Source organism: Protomyctophum parallelum (assembly GCF_964188405.1).
Source record: "Protomyctophum parallelum genome assembly, chromosome: 18".
NCBI lineage: Eukaryota > Metazoa > Chordata > Actinopteri > Myctophiformes > Myctophidae > Protomyctophum > Protomyctophum parallelum.
In genome coordinates, this window is record NC_139716.1 from 36,885,065 (window position 1) to 36,898,003 (window position 12,939).

Below are 12,939 nucleotides of genomic sequence, written 5' to 3' on the forward strand. Positions count from 1 at the left end.
GAGAGATGTGGATGGTTCTCGCTCTGTCGCCATACGCCTTGAGTATCTGAAAGAAAGAAGTTCATCATTATGTAACATTACAATGAATGTAGGACCCCTGGGGGTCCCCAGAACCCACTTTGAGAACGACTGGACCCATGTAGACCAATGTCATAGTTTTGAGTCCGATGCCAGTCTCGGTTTTGCAGAGTCCTAGACCCCCCATTACTGTAAAAAGTGAAACATTAACTAATCAATTTGAAAGAAATCTTAAATTTGTTTGAGTAAAGATTGTTTTTGACAACATCTAACTAGAATAGCCGTTACAGGCTCACAATTGTGAGCTGGAAGATCTGTTATCTTGGAAGCGTATGAACATTTTCACAAATTACATGCCCTAAACATATGGACGTCAAAATCAATGCGTTTACTAAACCAACTTTGAACTAAAGACAAACATTAAACCTGTGAGCTACTCTAGGCTGCCTGCTTCACTGGGGCTTAATGTTGTGTCAGCATACATTGCATACAGTGTTTACAACCAAAACACAGCTCAATGCAACAATATGATTCACTTCACAACATCACACAAAAATGCTTTATCCTGATAAACGTGTTTTTGCTCCACCATTCCGCTCAATGTTTGACCCATTTTGGGTGGGAACCCAAAAATGCTATTGAAAAATAGCAGATCTACAAGCTCGTATAGCGTGCCACCGAGTGGCGCGCTACGAGCTTGTAGGTCTGCTATCTTTGAAAAATCGAAGAACGACTGACATAGCTTTTTCAGAAAACTGTCAGGATGTAGAAGATGTTTTTAGAATCTGATCTCAGGTCAAAATGGGTTAAATAACAAGGGTGAAATAAGACACAGATCACCTCTATTGCCTGTAGGCCTAAAAGTTCATGCTAAGCAGCTAACTTATAGGCAGGTAGGTAGCTCACCTGGAAAGAAACCAGCAGACAGACAGCATTTGTCATCATGCATTAACTTCTCTCCCTAATTATCCATGCAGACTCAGTCACACTGGACACATTTCACAGTATGGTACAACAACCACAACTCTAATGCTTTCTTGTAAATTAGAAGTTGTTTGTTATAGACTTCCACATCAGACAAAGCTTGTGTACAAACGTCTGTCTGTCTGTCTGTCTGTCTGTCTGTCTGTCTGTCTAGAGCAGGGGTGGGGCTAGCCACAATTTGCAACTCTAGATTGTTTTATAATGGGATGAATCTAGAGTTGCAATACCCTCCATTGACTCCCCACTCATCTTTTTTTGGTTTGCGATCTGCTTGTCTTAAACGACGTTAAACTCACCAACATTGCAGCTGTAGTCCAAGCTTGAATTATCCTCTTTCAAACTGCAGAGCTTGTTTTTCATAAAAATCTACCGTAGCGATGTTATGAGCTACTTTCTGTCAAGACATCCTCTGCTGCTCTGCAAGTGATTATATTTCTAAGTGTTGCAGTTTGGAAGCACTCGTTTTTGTTAACGGGTCGCGCTGCTGCCTCCTGCATTATGTGCAAATTCGAAAAAGGTGGAATGCAGGGCCGTTCAGTGACGAGTGCTTCCAAACTCCAGCACTTAGAAAAATAGTCACTTGCAGATGTCTTGACAGAAAGTAGCTCATAACATCTCTACGGTGGATTTTCATGAAAAACAAGCTTGGCAGATTGAAAGAGGATAATTCAAGCTTGGACTACAGCTGCAATGTTGGTGAGTTTAACGTCGTTTAAGACAAGCAGATCGCAAACCAAAAAAGATGAGTGGGGAGTCAATGGAGGGTATTGCAACTCTAGATTCATCCCATTATAAAACAATCTAAGGTTGCAAATTGCGGCTAAAATAGAAATGTGCTGCCAAAAACAACACTGGTCTCCAATGATCTTACTTGCAAATATTGCAAATAGGCATGGGCTATGGACTGCCCACAGCCCTCCTAAGACTGAGTAGAATTTTACATTAGAGAGAGGACCAATTATATGAAGATAGGGTTAAAAGTGGTGAAGTGGCCCTTTAGGCAGTGTGGAAACTCTTCATTCCCCTGTCATAATAAGAGACCTGCCATACCACTGCACTACCACCCCGCTTCCCGCTAGGTGGCAGCAGAGTATCTCTCATGACGGGGCAGTGGAAACATTGCATGATCATTGTAACGTCTTCTACTTTATCACTTTGCTTGATGAGAGCTGATATACCGTATATTATTAATAATTAATTAAATTGATTGAAAACCACTGCTTTAGACACACCAGTGCAACCAGTGTCATGTTGAATGACCACTTTGAAACACTGAAGAAATGTGTCTGTGATAAAATGTACACCAATAGCAGTCTAATAATAATAATCTTATATTAATATCAATACTATGAATTATTAAATAATATTATAATAATGTGTTTCCATTGTCCAAACAGAGTCAAGAGTGCTGCTGGTATTGTTAATGTAACACCACGTGACATGTGTCAAACACACTATAGTTATTATTTAAAGTTTCTTCTTACATTATGGCTTTCCTTAATTATCTCCTGTATAATTATGCTTTTATGGAGAACCTCACCCAAGTTCAGCTGTTCAGACGACTGAAAGCCCAATATGCCTCACACAATAGCCTAATATAGGCATACATCTATTTAATTAATGTCATAATAAGTCCCTTCATTTATGGATATATAAAAAGTTATAAACTAAATGTGTTAATCTTAACGAGCTGGCCTCGTGCATGTTGGTGGTGTGCAGGTGTTTGTTGCGCAGTTACACATTTGGCTCGCTGTTGTTCTCCATTCGTCGAGTGCTTTATGTTAATATGGAGAAAACATTTTAAATTAAAAGTTATCTTTTTAATAACTCACGTCTTTATCTCCTCCTCTGCTCATTTCCCCCTCTTCTCTTATCTTCTCTTCTCTTCTCTTCTCCTCCTGCAACATAAAACAAATAAACAACTTCACCGAAGGAAAGTGGCGCGCGAGACGAAAACATCAGAGCTACAAGCCTACAGCGCGCAGCTCATACAACGCTGCGAGGGCTTGTATGTCTGTGTTTATTAGGCGCGCAGCCTGAAAAACATCGCGAGTTTTAATATCTTTGTAAAAAAAGGGGGGGGGGGATAGGCCTAATTACAAACCACGTCCACCTTGCCATGAAAGTAAAACGATGTAATAGTTATTATAAATGTTTGTATTTTGTTCTATCCCTCCCAAAGTACACTATTGCGATGTACTTCACTATATTAATTCATAAACCATGTATGTAATTGTATTGGGTCCCAGAGGGGCACTAATAAAGTGTTGACATAGAGATGTGGTCCGTATAGGCTACTCTGTAGCCTATACACACGGATACAATGTCACTGTTCACTTTGTGGGCCACTTAACAAACAATTATGTTGTACATGGCTAGCCAAAAATATAGGTTCTTGAAATGTAAAACCCCCAAAAGGGTTACCGTCCTAAAAGAGTTGGGCTTAAAGGTGTTCCAATAGGCCACAAAACATTCAATAGGCCACAAAACATTTAAATAACTCACGTCTTTATATCCTCCTCTGCTCGCACGGTGTGTGTTTGTAAAAAAAACTACTGCATTTGACTGAAGCAAAGTGGTGGTGGCGGCGCGAGACGAAAACATCAGAGCTACAAGCCTACAGCGCGCAGCGCATACAACGCTGCGAGGGGCTTGCATGTCTGTGCTTTTTAGGCGCGAAGCCTGAAAACCTCGCGAGCTTTAATATGGTTGTGTATGTGGTCAGGTTGAACTGACACACGTCAATCAAGGGCATAAAATGCAGCTGCGCAGGACCTAAGAGCACCTAGCACAAGGCAGAGTGGTCTGCCACATAAAGTAGTCCCTGGAGAAGCATTACACTATACAAATATCTTTGTAAAACAAAAAGGAAAAAAAAAAACGATGTATTTAATAGAATAATTATTAAGTCTTTCAGAAATGCTGCAGCTTCCTTGCTATTTGTTTGTTTTATTGTGTAGGCCTGTAGGTCTACATTTATCATAGGCCTACATTTATTTCTATGCAATATTTAGGTCTAATATTCATAACAAAAGCTTGCAGCTAAAGTTTAAAAGCTCAATCTTTTCTGATGTAATAGTTATTATAAATGTTTGTAAAAAAAATCTATCCCTCCCAAAGTACACTATTGCGATGTATTTCACTATTCATGAACCAGGTATGTAATTTGATTGGGTCCCAGAGGGGCACTAATAAAGTGTTGACACTGCAGTCACACAGAGATGTGGTCATTGTAGGTGCCAATTGTCAATGTTTTTATGTTTAAGTGAATTCATGAGTAAGATTAAGAATTAGTTTGGTAAAAAAAAAAAGGGGTAAAAAGCTATGCTGGTTATTTGATTGCATCTAATACGGGGAAGCAGCTTTTTGCTTCTAGGGGCCGTCGGCATGGAACAAGCTCCCACTGTACCTTCGACAGGCAGCCTCTGTAGACATTTTTAAAGCTCAGCTCAAGACCCACCAAAACGTGGAACGCCCTACCAACAGTCATTAAGACATGTGAATCCCTTGACTCCTTCAAAACCGCTCTCAAAGGGCACCTACGGATGGCTGCAATTCGAAACTGGCCTCTGTAAAATCTGAATCCCCCCCCCCCCCCCACCCCATTTCCCCTCACTGTATATGTATCTTTTCCCTTTTTGCTTCCTATATGATGAATTCCTGTTCTGTTCTTTAGCTACATAGAAGTGTCTATTTGTATGTCTCTAAATGTTTTGATGAATTGAACAATGTGGACCCTGTTGTAAACAAGTGTAATGCTTAATTGGGTCGTCCACTCACAGTTGACAGTCTTTGTATTGAGTTTGTGCTTAAAATGTACTGTAAATTCTACAAACTGTTAATAAATATTTCAATCAATCAAAACTTCTACAACATTGCCGGCATCTAATGCCGACGTGACGTCATCAAACATGCGCCGCTGCGTGCGCATGCGCGGTAGGCTCCGGCTGAGTCGACATTTCAAACTGGCTGGCGGTTAACTAGCTGCAAAGACACACGGAAAACAAAGATTAATATATCTACTCATATTACAATATAGTCGTATAAAACCTCGCGAAAATGACCAGCACGCTCCAAGGAATCACCCTCAAGGGAAGCGCGGAGTTGTGCGCCGAGTTCTTCTGTAAGTACCGTAGTATTTGTATTTTAAAGTCTAAAGTCTGTTTTTCTTCGTGTGTTGCTTGGGTGAAAATAGTTTGCAGATCGGCTATTTTCATGTTGCACGCGGTTTGGTGACAAAGAATAAACGCGTTGCCTCAACTTATCTGTAATTTTTACGTCATGTATTTGATTGAAACAGAAACTCGAGTAAAAGCAATATTAATAATGAATGACAATCTCAAGAAAAGTCATTGTTGTTGTGTAATTTCTAACGTGTTTTCACTAAATGAAATGGTTCTCAACCTTATCTACGTTTTAAAATCCTCATTGTCAATTTATATATTCCTTAATAGCTGGGTTCTAAGGGGGTCTTTAGCTAAATTAATGCATTTACAAAGTTTAAAACAAGAACATGTACAAGACTGTATTATTTGAATCAATCAGTGTTATGTCTAGCCTGGGATCAAGAGTCAAGACTATCAATCGAGTCTGATATTTACTTTTGTATCCTAGATATGTGAATGTCAAAATTGATAAAATACATCTATGATAGCTAGCCTTGATCCAAGTCTATGTTGTCTTTATTAGCTACCCATGACACATCTTGGTCATTCATTCTCATGTTTTTGTTGCTTCAGACTTGTTTTCCTTGACCACAATTTCAAAGAAAGCTATTTAGATTTGTTTAAACATATGCTAGGTTCATTGTTTACCTGGTAGTATTATGCTATGGTTTCAACCAATGTATACATTATTTCAATTGTATAGATAGACCACTGGTTTTCAAAGAGTGGTTGCGATGCAACGCATTGTGATATTTGTGAGCTTGTAGATCTGCTATTTTCAAAATATTTATATACATTTGAAAACTTGAAATGAGACATTCTGCATAAAGAGTACTTTTACTTTTGGTACTTTAAGTAAATTTGTATACTTTAGTACTTTTACTCAAGTACATTTTTATTCCGGACTTTTCCTTGTAACAGAGTATTTTTTTATATTACAGTATTGATACTTTTACATAAATACAAATTGTGAGTACTTTTTTTTTTCTCCACCACTGCTTCCAACGCCACTGCAGCGTTTGGCATCAACAGCATCCTCTACCAGCGAGGCATCTACCCTCCAGAGACCTTCACCAGGGTCACCCAGTACAACATGAGCCTGCTGCTGACCACCGATCCCAAGCTGAAGAACTACCTCACCAACGTGGTCACACAACTCAAAGGTAAGAGTTCGTTTAGGGCTGCCAGGGGTTGACACTGAGGACTCAGAGGCACTTGCCTGTCAGGCAAGTACAGTACAGGTCATGTAATACTTGCCCTAAGGTCATGCCCCCTTGCCAGAAAAGTACATTTTCCATGATGAGTTAGTTATTGCGAGAGTGAGCTCTAGCCAACACCATCTCCTGGATCGCTGCCCTCCATAGTTTCCTGTGTAACATCAGGTTCTTGATCTCTACAGTCTACTACAGTGTAGTCTAGGAAAATTGGCCTCAGATCCTGTGCAGCAGGGGCGTGGCCCAGTGCGTTGCGTTTCAAATGAAATGCGAATCAAAAGACAGGGGCGGGTTCCACATGGAGTGGGCGGATTCCCTTCGGACTATTTTCATGGTATGCACAGTGCTTCAGACCGGAAAGGGGAGTGTCCGCTCAGATTCTGAGCGCAACGTACTTCCCTCACAGGGATACTGTCCTTTTTTCCCAGAAGTCTTTCTCGCCCGCCTAGTGGCGAAAAATAAAACTTCTGGGAACTCAGATTAACTACAGTGTTGTTAGCTAAGCTGACGCACCACAGTGTGTCTACGTAGGTGGTGCGCAGTGTGCTTCCTTCCCCTCCTGGCTTTGCCACACTCCCATAGAGTCAATTTACTTGCCTCTAGTTCTGGAGTCCTGCCAGCCTCATCCTTCTCTCTCTGACTTTGTCTGTGACGCGTGGTAGGTCCCCATAGAGGTTCACATTTCTGATGAGGTCCGCCCATGTGACACCTAGTGCCATTTGTAGCATTCCTTCCATGGTAAAATGATAGGTAAAGTCTGTGAGTATAGAAAAACAATATGTTAGATCTAATCGACAGAATGCGTGCAACTGCTTGTTGTAAAAAGGTAGCCTATAATATTTAATGAAGACGTAATGCACTTGCCCATCGGCCAACCTGAAAGCAAACTGCTTGCCCGAATGTTTTATTCACTTGCCATGGGCAGTCGGGCAACTTTTCGTGTGAAACTCGAAAAGTTGCGGGCTGTAATCGGTTATTTCACTAGTATTAATTACCTTTTTCGATTAATCATGTAATCGTGCTTTCTTCATGTATTGTAATTATTTTTCAGCCCAACCAACCACTTACCCTTCACATTGCAAGATTGCATTGTCTTGTGACGTTTTAGATCGCCTATTTTCACTAATTTGTTCACTTACGTCATGTTAATGTCATGAGATGATTTAAGGATATTTTATTTTTTTATTATCAATGATGCAAAACGATATTATACTATATATCTGATTGACTTTCATCCCACTTAAATGTTATAAAAGATCGGATTCTCCAGATCGGTTGCACCAAGAACATCAGATCAATACATATAATGATATAATAGCACTGACAGGGGAATATATAAATGTACATACAGAGACGTGACTTGCTTCACACAGCTCATCCAAGCACTGCCCTCACTCATTGTGAGGTTTTTTATTCAGAACACACCCAAATAACTTTCAGTTTTCAGTACACGCCCATTCATAGGTGGCTGTCAGTGTTCAATTGGTCAATCATCATTCAAATAAAACGGCAAAAATAAACAATACTTTCCAGTGATAGGTTTTCAATGTAATGGGTCCCGGGACCCAGGGGTGGTATTTTTGAATAGTTAGGTCCCAGGGATATTTTATGAGTCCTACTTCAATGACGTTTGTGTACAGTGATGAGTACAGTATTGCATCCCAGGACCCACGGAGGGTAAAATGATTGTCATTTCTCAATTCAGTGAGTCTAAGGATGAAGGCTATTTGCATCACTGACATTCAACATTAAGTTACAATTAGATAATCAATCAACACCCACACTTGCTCTTACATTGTTGTAAATATTATTTTTCATTCTCCAAACATAAAATCAGCAGTAAGTAAGTAATTCAACTAAAATGTGTAGCAGGTTTTATCATCACATCTGCTACCATTTCCTCAGTTGGACAATATTCTAATTTCTAACACAATGTAACCATGATTCACAGTGGACCTTAGTTCATCTCTGACTGCTGCCAAAGCAATTGTAATTTCAGTCATGACATTTCATGTAGCTTTATTCCATGGAGTTGTGTGTTCCCGTCCGTTGCAGAGTGGCTGTTTGAGTGCACGGTGCAGAAGCTGGTGCTGGTGCTCACATGTCTGGAGACCAACGAGGTGCTGGAGAGATGGCAGTTTGACATTGAGTGTGACAAGTCGGCAAAGGAGAGCAGGTAACACAGTAGTGACATCATTCATTGTAGTGTTGATGTTGTCGACTAAAACTATGATGACAAAATGTTTGTCAACTACCTTTTTTCCCTGATGAAAAACTAAGCTGTGGTGGCGGCGGTGGCTCAGGGGTAGAGTGCCTGGATGGTAACCGTAAGGTTGCCAGTTCGAACCCGGGCTCCCCCAGAGTTGCTGTCGAAGTGTCCTTGAGCAAGACAATGAACCCCTAATTGCTCCCGATGTGCTAGTTGGTGCCTTGCATGGTTTCCGCTGCCATCGGTGTATGAATGGGTGAATGTAATGCACAATCTCTGTAAAGCGCCTTGGATAAAGGCGCTATATAAATGCACCATTTACCATTTAAGCTATGATGACTAAAACTATGACTAAATATATTGTCAATTTCGTCAACAAATAAAAAATAGACAAATGTTAGGGAGCGACTAGTGGAGAAGAGATAAAGTAGAACTAAAAGACAAGTCATTTTATGTTTGGTTGCATGCTGAAAATAGCAGATCTACAAGAGCTTGTGTGTAAAATCAGGCATTTTACGATGCCATCAGGCAGTCTTGAGCAGTATGGGCTCCAACTCTCACAGCTAGGTTTTCAATGTAATGGTCCTGGGACCCACAAATGGGTTCAAATTCAAATGTGTAAAAAAAAGAATGTATGGGCCCCTGATTAAATGGGGACCCCCACATCATGTGGGGACCTCCCTGGGGGTGCTGACCCACAGGTTGAGAATCACTGTCCTAATGTCAATTCTATATGCACTACTTCTTGGAAAGTAAAAAAAGGAAAAGAAATTCAGAATAGAGGGTACAACGATAAGTTAATAATTTGAAAAATAAGTCAATTAAACTTCACAGAAGCAGAGACAGATAGGAACTAAAGAACAACATCCCTATGTTGAATGGGAAAGGAGAATGTAGGCCTAACAAAGATATTATTTATTAGTTTAAAAAAAGTAGATGTTTGCTATAGTATTCTTGCTCTGGTGTCGCACCGGAAATAATGATCTGAAAACAAAGTGTTGTCTCAGAGTTCAGAGCTCAGAGTTCCAGTGTGCGGCTCTCTTTTGTGCATGCAGAAAGAGAGAGGCGGAAGACACGTAATGGAGGAGATTAATTGCGAAAGCCGATTCACGTCGATGTTGCGCGGGAATGTCCCGCTTTATAAGTACTGAATTTGTTCATAACGTAGCAAGATAATGTACTGTATGTGTCCCGTGGACGCATACAGAATGGTGGTAGGGTTTGGAATATGAAAATTCACGTCACGATTATAAAACCTTAAAATGACACTTGTTTATCCACTAGAACCCCCAGCATCCATATTCTGGGTGCAACGTTTGCCAAAGATAGCAGATCTACAAGCTCATAATGCGTCGTGAGCTCTGCAATATCATTATTGTGAGGGTTTTTATACAGCTTTTTGTCCCGTTACGTCTCACATTTGCCATTGACAATGAAAGGAGAATTTAGACAAGAAAATCGCCTAACCAATCACATCATGGTTTAAAAGATAATAACATAAGTTGACAAATTAATTCATGAAGTATATTCATTTTTAATTGGATGATGTACGACGACAAGAGCGCCCCTCACTTCACACGGGTGTGATTATTTTTTAAATCACCATAAAAGACATCCCATCCCTACGTGGTCCCCCTAAATTCCGGACAGCATTTTTCCAGTACAACCCTTATTGAAGGATCCGCGACCATGGGACCCCAAACAATGGAACGGGATGTTACTTACGATGTGTGTTGAGAACTTGTGACGGATCGGATATTTTACGTTCACTTGGAAAGCACAGCCACACAGTCTTACCGAGACCATTAATACTGTGGCTGTGGACCGCCGAATAAAGCTTGTTTTGACCAGAGACGCAATCTGGGACAAGGAATCCGAGATAAAGGCATTAGCAAGGAACAGAAACGGTGCGAATGGATGTGCGCGGCGATCAAGATGGACCTTTTTGTTTTTCTGTTTACATCATCACCTATCAAGTATCAACCCAGTGCTAATGTAAGTAGCATTACGACTCGAGCTATCATAACCACTATAAATTACCAAAAGACGTAGATCTCTACGCCAATGGCGGCAAATGTGTGTCAGGGACGCAAGGCTAGTAGCATCACTGCTCTCATCACAGGAACTGCTCACCTGTAGGCAGGTTAGTGTGTGTGTGTGTGTGTGTGTGTGTGTGTGTGTGTGTGTGTGTGTGTGTGTGTGTGTGTGTGTGTGTGTGTGTGTGTGTGTATAGACAGCAGAACATTGTCTGTCTTTTCCTTAACTGATTATTTGAGAAAGTTTGCAATCATGATAAAAACTAGTGTTTATTCACAATGCTTGTCCATCTTAACGGCCATCATTTATCAAATGGAAAACTGTCGCCATTCATCAATCCGCCGTCAAATATGTCGGATGATGATGTTTCTTTATGGGGAAAAAATAATTTAATAAAAAAATAATAATACAATTTAAAAAATAATAACCACTGCTATGCCCTATGCCAATTTTGTCTGTACATGGATTATAAGTAAGTAAGTAAGTAAGTTGCTACCACCTTTCTTTTTTTTTTATTAAAATTAGAACATTTGAAGTGGTTAGAATGGCATAGACTGGCATACTGACTGAGTGTTGTAATGTGTGTTAAAACTACAGTAAACACCATGTGCTGAGTGTTGTAATGTGTGTTAAAACTACAGTAAACACCATGTGCTGAGTGTTGTAATGTGTGTTAAAACTACAGTAAACACCATGTGCTGAGTGTTGTAATGTATTAAAACTACAGTAAACACCATGTGCTGAGTGTTGTAATGTGTGTTAAAACTACAGTAAACACCATGTGCTGAGTGTTGTAATGTATTAAAACTACAGTAAACACCATGTGCTGAGTGTTGTAATGTGTGTTAAAACTACAGTAAACACCATGTGCTGAGTGTTGTAATGTGTGTTAAAACTACAGTAAACACCATGTGCTGAGTGTTGTAATGTATTAAAACTACAGTAAACACCATGTGCTGAGTGTTGTAATGTGTGTTAAAACTACAGTAAACACCATGTGCTGAGTGTTGTAATGTATTAAAACTCTAAACATGACGTGCTGAGTGTTGTAATGTGTGTTAAAACTCTACAGTAAACACCATGTGCTGAGTGTTGTAATGTGTGTTAAAACTCTACAGTAAACACCATGTGCTGAGTGTTGTAATGTGTGTTAAAACTCTACAGTAAACACCATGTGCTGAGTGTTATTACGTGTGTATTAAAACTCTAAACATGACGTGCTGAGTGTTGTAATGTGTGTTAAAACTCTACAGTAAACACCATGTGCTGAGTGTTGTAATGTGTGTTAAAACTCTACAGTAAACACCATGTGCTGAGTGTTATTACGTGTGTATTAAAACTCTAAACATGATGTGCTGAGTGTTGTAACTTGTGTGTTGCAGCGCTCCCAGGGAGAAGTCAGTCAAGGTCATCCAGGATGAGATCCGCTCTGTCATCAGACAGATCACCGCCACGGTCACCTTCCTCCCCCTGCTGGAGACGGCCTGTAAGTACATCAGGATATATAGAAGTTGTTCCATAATGCAAAGTATGGAAGCACATTCTCGTTAAAGTGACCACATCACCCATTTTCAACCTATATAATTGGTCCTCAGAAATGCTCATGAGATGGCACCATTTCTGCCTACTCTCTCTGTCTCAAGAGGAGGGTCTGTGGACAGTTGAGAAATGTGCCTACCATTGATGTCATCCGTTAGTGAGGACCAATTCTATGAAGTTGAAAATGGGTTACATGCTCCTTTTAAGATCTTTTCAGTAACCCCCCCCCGTGTTTTGACATGTGTTTTTTAGTTTTAATGCTAGACGCGCTCTTCGCTATGCGTTTGACTCATAGAAACCAGGAAGCAGTAAATCACGTGATCACAAATAATTATATGAAATCACATTACTCCTTTCCTTGCCACCCCCCCCCCCCCCCCTCCCTCCTAAAGGTTCCTTCGACCTCTTGGTCTACACGGACAAGGACCTGGACGTCCCCGCCCAGTGGGAGGAGTCTGGGCCGCAGGTCATCAACAACTCTGAGGAGGTTCGCCTGCGCTCCTTCACCACCACCATCCACAAGGTCAACAGCATGGTGGCCTACAAGAGGACGGACTCTGTCTAGAGACCCCCTGTGCCCCTTTAATGACCACCCCACTCCATGTAGTCATTGATTCTCAACACGTTTTGATATAACTGTGGTGGTTGTCGGGCAGAAACCTTCAGCACCATATTCTAAATGATTGTAGCCTAAATTAACGGCCCAACTTGATCATACTGCCGCGTCACATAAAAGCAGTACATCTACAAGCTTGTCAAGCTTGTTCTTATA

General features: G+C 40.5%; 1 protein-coding gene across 1 annotated transcript; it reads left to right on the forward strand.

Moving 5' to 3' along the window:
- Positions 1–4,983: 4,983 nt before the first annotated feature.
- mad2l1 (MAD2 mitotic arrest deficient-like 1 (yeast)) lies at positions 4,984–12,732 on the forward strand (the record flags this gene model as incomplete). Its single annotated transcript, XM_083788455.1, has 5 exons — positions 4,984–5,125; positions 6,185–6,331; positions 8,438–8,558; positions 12,011–12,114; positions 12,560–12,732. The coding sequence occupies exons 1-5, from the start codon at positions 5,062–5,064 to the stop codon at positions 12,730–12,732; spliced, it is 609 nt and encodes a 202-aa protein (XP_083644581.1). The 5' UTR covers positions 4,984–5,061.
- Between the last annotated feature and the right edge of the window lie 207 nt (positions 12,733–12,939).